Raw genomic sequence first — 16,215 nt, 5'->3', positions numbered from 1 at the left:
TTGGGTGTTGAGTTGTATAATTTCTTTATATATTTTGGATACAGATCCTTTATTGGATATGTCCTTTGCAAATACCTTCTCCCATTCCAATGGTTGCCTTTTAGTTTTTTTGGTGGTTTCCCTCACTGTGCAGGAGCTTTTTATTTGATGTGGTCCCAGTAGTTTATTTTTGCTTCCATTTTCCTGGCCTCAAGAGTGGTCGTCACATCTTTAAATGGATTTCTAAGAGCACTCTAAGCATTCCTCATTGAGTCCTTTGTTGGATATGTGCATCAAGAATACCCTTTCAGGGATTGTTGGGGGGTGGGAAGGAGGGGAGGGTGGGTGATGGGTATTGAGGAGGGCACCTTTTGGGATGAGCACTGGGTGTTGTATGGAAACCAATTTGACAATAAATTTCATATTTTAAAAAAAGATAAAATAAAATAAAGAATACTCTCTCAGGGTGCCTGGGTGTCTCAGTCGGTTGAGCATCTGACTTCGGCTCAGGTCATGATCTCACGGTTCATGGGTTCAAGCCCTGCGTCAGGCTCTGTGCTGACAGCTCAGTCTGGAGCCTGCTTTGGAGTCTGTGTCTCCTTCTGTCTCTGCCCCACCCCGACTCATGTCATGTTCTGTCTCTCTCTCTCTCTCTCTCAAAACTAAACATTAAGATAAATAAATAAAATAAAGATTAACTATACTATATAAAAAAAGGATACCCCCTCTTAGTGTATGCCTTGTCTTTTTACCTCTCAATGATTTCTTTTCTTTCTTTTTTTATTTTCTTTTTTTTTTTTTTATGAAGCCCAGTGTTTTGAGTTTTTCTATTATGGTAGGGCTTTTAAGAGTCCTGTTTAAGAAACCTTTACTTATCCAATGTCATGAAAATGTTCTCCTCTGAGTTCTTCTGGATGCTTTAATGTTTTTTCTTTCACTTTTAGCCTTTTACGATTAATCTTAAATTAAGTTTTGTGTATGGTAAGGGATAAAGATCACTGTTCTGTTTTCTATATACAGACATCCACCACTGATAAACAATAAACATGAGAGGCCATTAGCATAATTAAACGGACATGGGTTTCCGGGGCAGTAGGCCTGAATTCAAACCCTAGTTCTATTAAAGTGTGGCCTCAGGCCCATCACTTAGAAGAAAGAGAAACATGAGTTTTGTTGAAATTTGCTTTTGGCCCAGCATGTGATGTGTTTTAGCAAACCTCTCATGCAGACTTGAGGACTAGTAGTGTGTTCTGAAAAGTCAGTTGAGTCAAGTTTCTAAAATCTGTATCTTCGCTGATAACGTTGCCTGCTTGTTCTCTGAGTTACTGAGAGAACAGAATTAAAATCTCCAAATACGTTTGATGTTCTTGCATTTCTGCTTTTAGCTGTGTGATTATTCACTACATCCAATTCAGGACTGTTTTGTCTTCCTATGGTCGGACCTTTTCCTCGTTACAGAATGTCCTCCTCTTTAATGCTATCGATATTTCTTGCGTTAATTCTACTCTTTGTGACGTTAGTGTAGCTTTCCTTTGGTTGGTGTGTGCAAGGTGTGTAGCTTTTTCAACCTTCTTACTCTCAATCTGTTGGTGCCTTTATCTTTTGAAGTGGGTCTCATATAAAGAGCATATATTAACGGCCAGGTTTTGCTTTTTGCCCAGTCTTACAGTCTTTTTCTGTTGGAGTGTTTTTTCCGTTTACACTGGGTCATTATGAATATAGCTGGCTTTAAACTTATCATCTTTCTCTTTGTTTTCTATTTACTGACCTCCTCTTTGTTTCATTATATTTCCTGTCCTACCTTCTTCTCATGAGTGAACTAGTTCCAATTATTCCGTTTCATCTCCTATACTCTATTTCAAGCTATATATTTTTGTATTTTTAGTGGTTACACTAGATATTACAATATGCAATTTTGACTCATCACAGTCTATCTGAAATTTTTTTTTTTTAGCATTTCTTGGACGATTTGAAACCTTACAATAGTTCAGCTCCATTTACTGCCTTCTTCCCTCTATGCTGCTTTGTCATACATTTTGCTTCTGTGTAGATGCAAACCCGACAAGACATGACTGTTACTGTTGCTTTAAACAATCATGGGGCTTGCATCGGGCTCTGTGCTGATGAGAGAGAACCCTCCCTCTCTCTGTGCCCCTCCCCCATTTGTGCTCTGTCTCTCTCTGTCTATCAAAAATAAATAAAGTATCAAAAAAAATTTTTAAATAAAAATTAAAAACACAAATGGCCAATAAGATGCTCAATACCACTGATCATTAAGGAAATGAAAATCAAGCCTACAGTGAGATACTACCTCACACCCATTAGAATGGACATCATGCTTTAAAAAGCACAGAAAATAACAAATGTTGGCAATGATGTAGAGAAATTGGAAGGCCTGTGCACTATTGGTGCGGATGTAGAATGGTGCTGCTGCTATGGAAAACGCACGGCGGTTCCTCAAAAAGTTAAAAATATCATTACCGTATCACCTAGAAATCTCACCTCTGGGTATGTGCCCAGAGTAAGTGAACACAGACTCTCGAAGAGATATTAGCACGCCCCTGCTTATAGCAGCATATTCACAATGGATAAATGTGGAAGCAACCAAGTGTCCCTTGACAGATGAATGGATAAGCAGAACGTACTACGTACACACAACTCAATTATTATTTACCCTTTAAAAGGAAGGAAACTCTGACAGTTGCTACAACATAGATGAACCTCGAGGACAAATGCAGTATGGTTCTACTTGTATGAGGTGCCTGGCGTAGTCAGATTCACGGGGACAGCAATTAGATGGTAGGGGCCAGGGGCTGGAGGGAACATGGGGAGTTGGTGTTTAATGGGGATACGGTTTCAGTTTTCCAGGATGAACAGAGCTGTAGAGACAGAGGTGGCGATGGTCACACCACATTATCGAGATATTTAATACACTTAAGTGAATATTTTTAAATGGCTCAGATGGCAAATTTTGTTACGTTTCTTTTATGACAATGAAAAATGGAAAAAATATAAGTAGAGGTGAAATAAATGACAAGAGCATAGCAAATGAGAAGGGAGTGAATGGAGTCCCCCTGCTGGGATGCTGTTTGGGAACTGGTAAAGGTCTGACTGAAAATAAGCAATAGTAAATCAAGAATGTATATTGTAATCTCTAAGGTGAACCCTGAAAAACAGAAGCAAACGTGCATAATTAGAAATCAAACATAGGAGATAAAGTGATTAACAACATTTAATTAGGATGCTTCCCTATTTAGGTCATAAGTAGTAAGCGGTGGCTACCTGTCATAACAAGTAGGAAAAAAAACCCAGATAAATTGCAAAATTCATGTTTTTCAAAATGTCGGAGGGTTGTGGAAATGAGGAGGGACAGGTGAGCTACAAGTGGCACAGAAAAGCCGCTCCTGGGTGAGCCAAGTTTGTTGGCCAGGTTATTCCCTAGGAATATCTGACAAATCCGGGTGAAGGTTCAGGTCCAGGCTTGGCCTGAATTTCTTAAGGAATGAAAAGTCACTTGGCCATGTCAACTGCCGTGAAAGACCTAAATCTAGAGGTCAAAACACACGGCGAGTTTTTCCCAGGGCACAGAAGATGGTCTGCCTGGGCTGAACAGACAGTGAAACCTTCTAGTTCCAAGGGATTGGGGAAGAAGTTTCTCCTGAAGGACAGGACCTGCAGCAGCATCTTTCAGTCCTGACGCCAGAGCGCACTGAACCTGTCCAGCTACAAGCTGGCTTCGCTCCCGGCTGCCCAGTTGAGGACGTGAGTGCCACACCATATCTACGACGGACGAGAGTGTGAGCCCACCCTGGGGAAAGAGTGTAAACTTCCGCCTTGTACGCCCTTTAGGGACAAGGGCCAGCATACAAACATTACGAGGCTGAGAAGAGGCAGGAAAATCTGACGGAGAGTAAGGGCAAAGACAAGTGATGTAAGAAGGATGGTCCTCATGCTGGAGTTAGAGCTGGGTAGACGTAAGATCAGCCCGGAGATAGTAGAAGACAAGGCTGGTAAATCTAAGGATGGGCCCATAGAAAATATCCAAACTTAACCTCAGAGCGGAAAAAAGAATGATGAAAACAGCACAGAGCAAAGAGACAGATGAGCCAGAGTCACACGGGCCGCTATGCATATAACTGGAGTCCAAGAAGGGGAGGAGCAGAATGAAGCAGAAGGAACAGTTGAAGATAATGGCTGAGAACTTTTCCAAATTGATAAAAGACTCCAACACACAGATTGAAAAACTCTGAAAACTCTAAGCAGAGGACATACAAAGAAAACCACATTGAGGCACCATAAAGTCAGCCTTCTAAAAAAGGAAAAAAGAAACAAAGGACATCTTAAAAGGCAGCTTGAGGGAATAAAATCAGTGTTTCAGAGCAGCGGTGGTAAGACTGAGGGCGACAGCTAATTTTCAACAGAAACCATGAATGCTCAAAGACGATGGAATATCATCTCCAGAGTGCTGGGGGGAGGGGTGGGGGTGGGGGAGTGGGGAGCTGCCACTACAACTCTACACCAGCGGAAGGACCTTTGAAAATGAAGACAAACTAAAACCAGAGGGTTCTTTAGCAGCAGAACATGACTGTAACAAATATTAAAGGAATTTTGTCACCCTGAAAGAAATCATCTCAGAGAGAATCACATAATCGCAGAAAGGAATGGAAAGCCCCATGATTGTTGTTTTTTAAACGTTTATTTGTTTTGGAGAGACAGAGAGAGACAGAGCATGAGCAGGGGAGGGGCAGAGAGAGAGGGAGACACAGAACCCGAAGCAGGCTCCAGACTCCGAGCTGTCAGCACAGATCCCGACGCGGGGCTCGAACTCACAAACCACGAGATCATGACCTGAGCCTAAGTCGGACGCTCAACGGACTGAGCCACCCGGGTGCCCCTCTTATTGGCCATTTGTAGGTCTTCTTTGGAGAAGTGTCTGTTCAAGCCCTTGGCCCATTTGTGAATCAGTTTGTTCAGTTGTTGAGTTCTCTGTTATGGATATACAGAGATGCATCTAATAGCCCCTATCAGATACATGACTTGCAGACACTTTCATTTCATGGGTTGCCTTTTTATTCTGTTGATCATATCTTTAAGGCACACATTTAAAACCTTTCATGAGGTCCAATTTGTCTGTTTTTTCTCGCGTCATCGCCTGTGCTTTGCTGTCATAGAAATTGCTGTCAAATGATGGCAGAGAAATCACTGTGAAATTCAATGTTTTGAAGATATTGCCCTGAGTTTTTTTCTAAGACGTTCATAGTTTTTTTGATCTTACATTTAGGTCTTTGATCCATTTTGAATTAATTTTTTCATATGGTTTTAGGTAAGGGCCCAAATTCATTCTTTTGCACATGGATATCCAGTTTTCCCAGCACCATCGTTAAAGAGTCTGTCCCTTCCCCGTTGAATAGTCTTGGCTCCCCTGTCACTGGGCTCTCTGTTCTATTTCATTGGTCTTATCTGTCTTTATGCCAGTAACGCACTATCTTGATTCCTGTAGCTTTGTAGTAAGTTTCGATATCAAAAAGTGTGTGTCACCCACCTTTGCTCTTCTGTTTCAAGATTATTTTTGGCTATTTGGGTCCCTTGAGATTCTGTTTGAATTTGAGGATGGTTTTTTTTTTTATTTATGTGAAAAATACCATTGGTATTTTGATATTGTATGGAATTTGTAGATCATTTTGGAAACTGTTAACACCTTAAACAAAATTAAATCTTTTAATCCATAAACATGGATGTGTTTCCATTTATTTCTGTCTTCTTTCAAGTCTTCCAGCAATTTTTTGTTTTCGTTGTGCCTTTCACTTCCTTGGTTGGTTCCTACACACTGTGTGTTATTCTTCTTGATGTGGTTATAAGTGGAATTGTTTGCGTAGTTTCCTTGTTTCCTTTCCAGATTGTTCCTTGCTAGTGTATAGATACACAACTGATTGTGTTGTTGCTGTTGACGTATCTTATTACTTTGCATTTCATTTATTAGCTGTAACAGGGTTTTTTTGTTGTGGACTTTTTAGGATTTTCTACATATACAATCATATCATCTACAAACAGGTCATTTTACTTCTCCTTATCCCGTTTGAATGCCATTTATTTCTTTTCCTTGCCTGACTGCTCTTGCTAACACTTCCATCAGTCTGTTGAATGTTGAAAGTAGGCATTCTTGTCCTATCTCAGTCTTAAAGGAAAGCTTCCAGTCGGTCACCACTGAGGATAATGATTGCTGATGTTTTCATACACAGCCTTTATTACATCGAGGTAGTTTCCTTCTGTTCCTAGTTTGTTGAGCGTTTTTATTAGGAAAGGTGGTTAAATTTTGTCAAATACTTTTTCTGCATCAACATGATCATGTAGGTTTTCTCCCTTCGCCTGTTTTTTAATTATTTTATTTTATTTTATTTTATTTTACTTTATTTTATTTTATTTTTAGAGAGAGAGTGTACAAGCAGGGTGGGGTAGAGGAGGAGAGAGAGCAAGAGAATCTTAAGCAGGCTCTACACTCAGCACAGAGCCCAGTGTGGGGCTCAGTCCCACAACCCTGGGATCATGACCTGAGCCGAACTCAAGAGTCAGGCGCTCAACCAATTAAGCCACTCAGGTGCCCCTCCCCTTCTCCTGTTAATTTGATATATTAACTCAATCAGTTTTCACATGTCGAACCATCCTTGCGTTCCAGGAATAAATCCCACTTGGTCGTGGTGTATAATCTTTTAATATGCTGCCGAGTTTGGTTTGCTAGCATTTTGTTAAAGTGTTTTTGCATCAGTGCTCATAAGGGGTATTGGTGTGTACTTTTCTTATAGTGTCTTTGTCTGGCTTTGGTATCAAGGCAGTGCTGGTGGCCTCCCTCATGGAATGATTTAGAAAGTGTTCCCTCCTCTTCAGTTATTAGGGAAAATTTGAGAAGGGATGGTATGGGGCTTCTCTAAATGTTTGATAGAATTCACCAGCAAAGCCATCAGGTCCTAGGCTTTTCTTTGTTGGGATATTTTTGATTACTGATTCAGTCCCCTTAGTAGTTATAATTCTATTCATGTTTTCTGTTTCTTCATGATTGAATCTTGGTAGGTTTTGTATTTCTTGGGGATTTGCCCATTTCATCTAGGTTATTCCATTCGTTGGTGTACAACTCTTCATAGTACTCCCTTATAATCTTTTTTATTCCTGTAAAATCAGTAGTAATGTCCCCAATATCATTTTTTTATTTTAGCAATTTGTGTGTTCTTTCTTTTCTAAGTCCATCGAGCTAAAAGTTTGTCCATTTTGTCGATCTTTTCAAAGAGTCAACTTTTAGTCTAATTTTCTCTTTTTTTGTTAATTCTGCTCTAATCTTTATTGATTACTTCATTATGCTAGCTTTGGGTCTAGTTTCTTTGTCTAGTTTCTCTATTTTAAAAAAATGTTTATTAATTTTGAGAGAGAGGGGGAGAGAGAACACTAGCTGTGGAGGGGCAGAGAGAGAGATAGGGAGAGAGAGAGTCCCAAGCAGGCTCCACACTATCAGTGTAGAGCCCGATGCAGGGCTTCATCCCGTGAATCTTGAGATCATGACCTGAATTGAAATCAAAGAGTCAGATGCTTAACCAACTAAGCCACCCAGGTGCCCCTCTAAGTATTTTCTAATTTCCTTGTGATTTCTACCCATTGGTTATTTAAGAATGTGTTAAGGAGCTCCTGGGTGCTCAGTTGCTTAAGTGTCCGACTTTGGCTCAAGTCATGGTCTCATGATTTGTGAGATCAAGCCCCACGTCGGGCTGTCTGCTGTCAGAGCTCCTCTGTGCACCTCTCTCTCTGCCCCTTCCCTGCTCATGCATGCCTGTGCACTCTCTCTCACTCTCACAAAAATAAACATTAAAAAAAAGGAATCTGTTAATTTCCACAAATTTGTTTCTCCTCTTGTTTAGGTCTTTTAACATGGATGTCAACAATGTTTTGTGGTTTTCAAATTGTGCATTTCTTTTGTTAAATGCATGCCTATGTATTTTATTCTTTTTGATACTCTTATGAATGGAACTGTTCTCTTAATTTTGTTCTAGAATTTTTTTATTGGAAGAATATAAAACTACAATCGATTTTTTTATATTGGTCTTGTAACTATGACTTTGCTGAACCCATTTATTATTTCTAGTAGTTGGTACTGTGTGTGTGTGTGTGTGTGTGTGTGTGTGTGTGTTCCTTAGGATTTCCTACATATGGGAAGGATATGTCATCTGTGAATAAAAGCAGTTTTATTTCTTTATATCCAACTTAAGTTCCAGGAACTCAAAATTGGTTTAACGAAGTTCTGGTTTCTGCTACAATATGAATGAATCTTGAGGACATTATAAGTGAAATAAGCCAGTCAAAAAATACAAATATTGTGTGATTTCACTTGTTTGAAGTACTTAGAGAAGCCAGAATCATAGAGACAGAAGGTAGATGGTGGTTACTGTGGTCTCGGGGAGGGAGACCGGGAGTGAGTATTTAATGGGGACACAGTTTCAGTTTGGGAAGACAGAAGACTCCTGGAGACGCATGGGGGTGATGATTGCACAACAACATACATATTCATAATACTATTGAACTGTACCCTTAAAATGGTTAAGATGGTAAATTTTATATGTATTTTTCCATAATGAAAAAATTTTGAAAAAAGTCAATTGGTAGATTTTATTACATTTACAGAAGAAGAAAACCATATAATAATTCCAATAGATGCAAAACATTGATGAAATTCAATACCTGTGAAATATCTTGTTTTTTTAACAAACTGGAAAAAGAAAGAAACTTCCTTAATTTGACAAGTTCATCTACAAAAATCCTGAAGTTAATATCTTTCTTAATGAAATTGTTAGCACACTTAATTGAAAGTGTCCTTGGAAATCAGAATGAGATGTCCACTATCACGGCTCCTCGGTATTGGCTGGTCTGTTTAGTTTAAATAATGTTTAGTACAGAAAAAAGAAATAAGAGGCTTAAGATCAGAAAGAAGCAAATACTGACGACCTGATTATGTGCATAGAAAAATTTAAAACTCACGCAGAAAGTTCATGATTATGTGAGTTTTGCCAAGTCAATATACAGAATTCCATTGCGTTTCTATGCATAAACAACAACCATGAAATGGGATTTTAAAATACAACCTACAATAACAGCAAATATCCAGAAAAAATATAATAAAATATATTGAAGACCCTAAACACATTATAAAATTAAACAGAGAAATTAATGTCCTAAAAAGTGTGTGTGTGTGTGTGTGTGTGTGTGTGTGTGTGTGTATAAAACCGTGTTTGCGAATTAGAAAACTCAGTGGTATAGAGATTGTTTTCTTCCCAAACTATAGATTTTCCAATCTGTAGATTCAGTGTAATCCCAGTCAAAATCTATGCAGGGATTTTCCTTGAGGGCTGAGGTAGAAGGAATTGACAAACTGATTCCGAAATTTATTTGGAAATATAAATGATTTAAGAAAAGCCAGAAAACCTTGATCAAGAAAAACAAAATTAGAGGACTTCTACCCATATTTCAAGACTTACTATAAATCTACAGTAATCACGACAGGGTGGCAATGGGCTGCCTGCACTAACAGACCAGTGTAACTGAACAGAGTCTGGAAGCAGATCCTCGTGCACATGGTCACTTAAGATCAAGGTGCCACCTGCAGATCCACAAGGAAGAGTCAGTCCTTCCACTAAATGGCACTGGAGCAATGAGCATCCTTACACACAAAAAAAGTGTATCTTGAGTCCTGTCTCATAAATACACAAATATTAATTTGAGATGTATCATGTGATATGCGAAAGTTAAAAAAAAATTGGAGTATATTTTCATGACCACAAGGAAGCAAAGGTTTCTTAAATAGTTCACCAAGAGCACTAATCATAATAAAGTTGATAAATTGCATTTTGTTGACATGAAAAATGCTGTTTATCAAGAAACACTACAAAGAGAATGGACAGACATGTCACAAAGTGGAGGAATATGCTGACTACATGCTTACGCGACAGAGGTCTCACGAATCTCACGGACTCTCTTGGATCTTGCCTTGTAGCGGTGATGCTTTCATCTCCAATTCGAGAAATCACTTTTCGCAGTGCCAGGCCCTGCTGAACAAAATCACGTCTGTGAACCCTCAGACGGAGATCGACGGGCTTCGGAACATCTGGATCATCAAGCCCGCAGCCAAGTCCCGCGGCCGAGGTGAGTGGAGGCTGGGGGCCGCGAGCGGCCATCTGCCGCCCCCAGAACACAGTGCGCCAGGTGCAGGTGTGCGGGTGCAGGTGTGCGGGTGAAGGTGCTCAGGGGTGCAGGTGCATGGTGCAGGTGTGCAGGTGCACAGGTGCTCAGGTACAAGTGCGCAGGTGCACAGATGCATGGTGCAGGTGTGCAGGTGCTCAGATGCAGGTTCACGGGTGCAGGTGCTCAGGGCGCAGGTGCAGGTGCACAGGGCAAGTGTTCAGGTGCAAGTGCACAGGTGCATAGTAGAGGTGTGCAGGTGCACAGGTGCTCAGGTACAAGCACGCAGGTGCGGGTGCTCAGGTGCATGGTGCAGGTGCGCAGGGCAAGCGTTCAGGTGCAGGTGTGCAGGTGCACAGGTGCTCAGGTGCAGGTGCGCAGGTGTGCCGCTGCAGGCTCGAAGCAGGGCAGACAGCTCCATGACACTGGTCTTCACGCCTGGGTTCCAAGTTTTGCGCATTAACTAGGATGTTCCTAAGTTAAACTGGGCTGGAGTTTCTTTTTTTATATCACCTCTCCCAGTGTGCCAGCTGCTAGGACAGATTGAGGACTTCCATGTCAAACAACAGTGGAACTCCTGTCACTTGGTTATTTTTTAAAACTCACCTGTGAGCACCCGTCTCTGTTGGAGACACGTCCTTAACGCCTGTAACTTTTGTCTGTGGTTTTTGTCCGATGGGCTCAGGTTTTGCACCTCATTTTGTGTTGTAGCTATGACTGTGTTCTCTTTATTCCTAATGGTGAATACTGTGTGTTCTTTTTTAAAAACAGATTTTCAAGGTTTTTAAACCTTAATTGTGCTTGCAGAGAACCAACCTTAGGTTGCAGTTTTCCAATTTCCTGTGAGGGATTTTTTACCCCCTTGGCTCTGACTTTAATGCTACGCCTATTTATTTCCAGTCTTTCTTGTACAATAAAAGCCTTAAGTCTATGAAATTTCCTCCAAAGATGGTGCTCGCTGCAACCCCCATCTTGTTAGTGTTGTAGGGTGTCCTCACTCTCCTGAGTGTCTAAATAGACTTCCCTTTTTTGTTTGGATATTTCATTTTCCCCTTGAGTTATTCGAAGCGTTTTGTTGTTTCAAATTCATAAGTGGTTAATTTTTATGAGACTTAAAAAGCTTCATTAAGTTGTGATGCTACTGCATTTGGTCCTGCACCTCTGGGCCTGTGCCCACTCTCCCGGAGGGCCTCCTCCCCTCCAGGCTGGGCCCTCCCCTCCAGGCTGGCCCAGGGACTCCTCCCCTCCAGGCTGGCCCAAAGGCTCCTCCCCTCCGGGCTGGCCCCTCCCCTCCGGGCTGGCCCCTCTCCTCCAGGCTGGCCTAGGGGCTCCTCCCCTCCAGGCTGGCCCCTCCCCTCCGGGCTGGCTCCTCCCCTCCGGGCTGGCCCAAAGGCTCCTCCCCTCAGTGCTGGCCCCTCCCTTCTGGGCTGGCCCCTCTCCTCCAGGCTGGCCCATGGGCTCCTCCCCTCCGAGTTGGCCCCTCCCCTCCGAGTTGGCCCCTCCCCTCCAGGCTGGCCCCTCCTCTCCGGGCTAGCCCAAGGGCTCCTCCTCTCCGGGCTGGCCCCTCCCCTCCAGGCTGGCCCAGGGGCTCCTCCCCTCCAGGCTGGCCCCTCCCCTCCAGGCTGGCCCCTCCCCTCCAAGCTGGCTCAGGGGCTCCTTCCCCTCCAGGCTGGCCCCTCCCCTCCAGGCTGGCCCAGGGGCTCCTTCTTGGGCTCTATCCTGAGCCTGATCCTCTTGCCACTAGCACCTGTCTGCTCCCTCCAGTCCATCAGGCCCGACCTTCCTCCCACTGTAGAGCGTGGAGCCTGCTTGGGATTCTCTCCCTCTCCCTCTCTCTCTCTCTCTCTCTCTCTCTCTCTCTCTGTCTCTCTCTCTGTCTCTGTCTCTTTCTCCATTTCCCCCACTCACTTGCTTTCTCTCTCTTTCAAATAAAAAGACAACAAATGGTGACAGATTATCTTTGTCACTGTGATAAAAAAATAAATAAATAAAAGTGCCTCTGTCCCCATCTCTGCCCCTCCCCACTCTTGTGTCCTCCGTTGAGACTTGTGTCCTCTGTTGGGCTGGCCCCCTGCTGGGAGAGCGCGAGGGATGCTCTGGTTGTGGCCTCCGCGTGAGGACAGAGCCTGCCTGGCTGCCCAGCTGTGCTGTCTCCTGGTCCTGGATCAAAGCCGTCTTGGGTCTCGGGGCTGAACCGCGACCACGTGTGCCGTGCCCCCGGGCTGAGCGCGGACCTCTTGCAGACATAGTGTGCATGAACCGAGTGGAAGACATCTTGCAGCTGGTGACCGCAGACCACCCGTCCGCCAAGGACAACAAGTGGGTGGTGCAGAAGTACATCGAGACGCCGTTGCTCATCTACGACACCAAGTTTGACATCAGGCAGTGGTTCCTGGTCACCGACTGGAACCCCCTGACCATCTGGTTCTACAAGGAAAGCTACCTGCGGTTTTCAACACAGCGCTTCTCCCTGGACAACCTGGACAGGTCAGTCGGAGCGTCAGCCCAAGGGGGCGCGTTGGGCGCAAGGGGTGCGCGGTGGGCCGGGTGCCAGGCCACGTTTGCCGGCACCCGTCACCGCCTGAGGCACCACTGAGGAAACCGAGGCTCGGGTAGGTTAAGTGATCTCCATCCCCAAGGGGCAGGCCCAGGCCGACTGTCCTTCAGAGCCAGTGCTCTGCACCCCCGTGATGTGGGTGTCTTCTCCAGAAAATCCTAAAAGCACCATTGCCATGTGCCCACGAGGTGCCAGCCAGCCTGGGCATGGCATCTCCACAGCGGGTCCAGAGCCACCCTCGTGGCAGCAGCTGCACCCTCTGCTAGGAGGGCTGGGTGGCCGGCCGTGTTCCCACGCACACCCCCAGCTGGCCATCTGGGTGTGCATACCCGCCCGCCTCGCTGGCCGTCTCTCTCTGGATCCGCCCGACACGCAGGCCAGGGCACTTTTGGAGGTTCCCAGGGCACATGTGCTTGTGCCAACCCCTCAAGCCCCTTCAGTAGTCCCTGCCGTGCCTCCTCTTTGTGAGTCCCAGAAGCCCTGGGTTGGGGGTTGGGGGGTCCTGCAGATGGGTAGGGGGGCTTGCTGGAGCTGCGGGGGAGGTAGGGGTGCAGCCCCTGACGGGGCAGCCTGTGGGATGTGACAATGCCTGAGGGGTCCTCTGAGGCCCCCGGCCGTGCCAGGCGAGTGGGAGCACCTGAGCCAGAAAAGGCCAGAACAGTGTGAGCAGCACCCCAGATGTCAAGGCCCCCGGGGGGGCAGGGTGCTGGGGAGGGTGTCTCATGGAGGTGCTGGGCAGAGGCTCCGACATCCAGGAATGGGGTGCCAGGGGTCGGTGACCCCACACTCGCCGGGATCTCCAAGTGGGCAGGATGTGTGTGTGTCAGGGATGGCAAGGGCCTCTTGGCAAAGCCTCAGGAACACGCTATCCTCAAGGCGGAGAATTTCCATGGACTCTGTCCAAACCAAGGGTTCCCTGTTCTGCTTTGTGACCCCGTCAGGCGTGTGGGGCTGGGTGCCTAGGCGTCCTGACCGGGGGCTTTACAGGGGAGCCGTTGAGAATTGGGAGGACTGACCGCTGTTCAGCTACTAAACGGGGGCCCCAGGCTAGGGGCTGTGGGAGTGGAGGTTCCGGCTGGCCGCTCACGGAGCAAATTCGTCTCTGCCGGGCCAGGGGCTCCTGCACAGGCGAGTTGAGCTCACTGTGCACAAGAGCCTCCTGGGCAGCGAGAGGCCCACGGAGGCCCTTCCAGCCCTCCCGCCCGAGGCCACCTGGCCCCACCAAGCCCTGAGGGAATGCCTGGCAGAACTCTTGCCCTCTCTGAGCCCCATTTCTCCATCTGGGACCATAGCCCTCGCCCCAGGCAGAAGGAGATTCCCCGAAGTCATTCTGCCAGGGCATCACCCAGCCTGGGACATGGCGGCAAAAATCAGTGTTGGCACTGTGGGTCGGTCCACCACCCAAACTCCACTGTTTTCGGGTTGCTAGACCCTTCCGTGTGCCTATATCTTGTTTCTTCTGTCTGTCCCATGGAAGTACGACCTATCCGGGGTCACAGGACAGGCTTCACCATCCAGATCCAGATGGTTCATCTAGGCCAGGGTATCTGTTTCAAAACCTGTTTGCAACAAGGCAAGAGTATCAATTAATTAATGAAACTTTTACAGAGACGCTTTCTCATTTTGTCTCACCTGACCAGCTTTTCAAGGGCCCCATGTCCATTGCCAGGTGCAGATGGGGAAACTGAGGCTCTGGGAGCTCTCTGAGCCCCTCCTGCAGCCGCCCTGAGCCAGGGGTCGGGGCCACGAGAGCTGAGTCCCAGAGGGGGGGTGGGCGGTGGCGTGGGGGTCCGTGGGGGGAGGTGTCTGCGCGGGCGTCAGGGTCGGTGGGGCATAAGGGTTTTGGGGGCCTGGGTGGCAGGGTCCGGGTCGCAGGTCCAGAGTCCCCGGGGCCACGGCCTGACCGTGGTCTTGGCTCGCAGCGCCATCCACCTGTGCAACAACTCCATCCAGAAGCACCTGAAGAACGACGAGGGACGCAGCCCCCTGCTGCCCTACCACAACATGTGGACCAGCACCAGGTTCCGGGAGTACCTGCAGAAGAGGGGCCGCGGGGCCGTGTGGGCCAGCGTCATCTACCCGGCCATGAAGCGGGCCGTCGCCAACACCATGAGGGGGGTGCAGGACCACGTGGAGCCACGCAAGAACAGCTTCGAGCTGTACGGGGCCGACTTCATCCTGGGCCGCGACTTCCAGCCCTGGCTGATCGAGATCAACTCCAGCCCCAGCATGCACGCGTCCACGCCCGTCACGGCACAGCTGTGCGCCCAGGTGCAGGAGGACACCATCAAGGTGGTGGTGGGTCGCAAGGTTGACCGCAACTGCGACGTGGGCAACTTTGAGTTGCTGTGGAGACAGGTGAGTGGGGGCGCGACGGGGGGGGGGGGGGGGTCGCACCTGCTCCTGCCTGTCCCTCCGTGGCTGCAGCCACTTCAGGCAAACTGGGCAGAGTGACTCCGGACGCCCCCCACCCCCAGGGGAGACTCCCCCGGCTCCAGCCACCTTTGCTCCACTCCTCCGCAGCCATCCCCCCCGCTCTGTGGCCACCACAGGGAGGGCACCTGCCTGGACTCGTGGGAGGTCCGTGGTGTCCAGACTCCGAATACTAGGCTGTTCCTTTCCAGCCTGCAGTGTCCCCCCTCCTCCCCCCTGATGAAAACCGAGTCCTCCTTCAGGGGTCTTTCCGAAGCCCACTCGCTGCTGGGAGTCTTCCTGCCGGCCAGGCCGCGGGGCGGGGTGTTCACTTTGCCGGGCCCTCTGGCTGCCTGGGGAGGACCCCGTGTCCGAGCCTCCTTGGAGCAGGGGGCGGGCGGGGGCAGGGGGGCTGGTGGGCAGCCCAGCCACAGAGAAGCGCGGCCCGTGCTTCTCCAGCCAGCGGGCCGGCCAGCAGGTGCGGGAGAGGGGAGCACGGGTCTCTGGGCAGGGCCAGCCGCCCCCCCAACGCGGCCCTCCTCCTCCCAGCCTGCGGTGGAGCCTCCGCCCTTCCACGGGTCCGACCTGTGCGTGGAAGGCGTTGGTGTGCGCAGAGCCAGGAAGCAGATGCCGCCCATTTCCGGCGCTGACTGCCCATCCGCGCTGCTGGACCCTCAGCCGCTGAAGGTGCGGTCCCCCTCGGCCGTGCCAGGCCTGGCTCCGGGCCGCCCCCCGACGGCTGTGCGCGGGGACTTGAGGCCGGACGACGCACAGGCGCCCGCTTGCACCCTGCCCGCGCCCCTCAAGAGGCCGGCCGAGAGACGCTGCGAGGCGCAGTCCGCCAGGAAGTCAGCGGTCCCCACTCGTGACTTTCAGCTCGCAGACGGTCAGGCCCCGAAAATCCGCCTTCCCAAAGCCGAGTCCGACAGACGCTCGGGGGCCGACACGGTAAGCGCGCGGGCACGGCCGGCCGTGCTCCCGAGCGTGAAGTCACCGGAGGGCGCCCTGTTTCAGCCGCTCACGCCACCAGGTAGCGCTGCGGGGCGCTGACACCG

General features: G+C 47.9%; 1 protein-coding gene and 1 long non-coding RNA gene across 13 annotated transcripts in view; one reads left to right on the top strand and one right to left on the bottom strand.

Annotated features, from left to right (window-relative positions):
• Positions 1-16,215, top strand: part of LOC125170125 (putative interleukin-17 receptor E-like) — a 96,356-nt gene that overhangs the window by 35,297 nt on the left and 44,844 nt on the right. For 9 of the 12 annotated variants that reach the window (XM_047866338.1, XM_047866339.1, XM_047866337.1 and 6 more), the window contains 3 exons: positions 10,007-10,155; positions 12,435-12,678; positions 14,671-15,106. In XM_047866338.1, the coding sequence (XP_047722294.1) occupies positions 10,007-10,155; positions 12,435-12,678; positions 14,671-15,106 (829 nt within the window). Of the gene's footprint in view, positions 1-10,006; positions 10,156-12,434; positions 12,679-14,670; positions 15,107-15,709; positions 16,191-16,215 lie in introns of all 12 variants that reach the window. The other 3 variants (XM_047866347.1, XM_047866344.1, XM_047866346.1) reach the window with 2 other exon arrangements.
• Positions 12,191-15,015, bottom strand: LOC125170137 (uncharacterized). The gene is made up of 3 exons (XR_007153914.1): positions 14,783-15,015; positions 12,635-14,307; positions 12,191-12,549 (listed from the first exon to the last, which is right to left on the bottom strand). It is a non-coding gene; the product is annotated as an uncharacterized LOC125170137 (long non-coding RNA).

This window comes from Prionailurus viverrinus, chromosome B4 (assembly GCF_022837055.1).
Source record: "Prionailurus viverrinus isolate Anna chromosome B4, UM_Priviv_1.0, whole genome shotgun sequence".
Classification (NCBI taxonomy): domain Eukaryota; kingdom Metazoa; phylum Chordata; class Mammalia; order Carnivora; family Felidae; genus Prionailurus; species Prionailurus viverrinus.
Note: the sequence above shows the minus strand (reverse complement) of the source record. Positions and strands in the feature narration are given on the sequence as shown.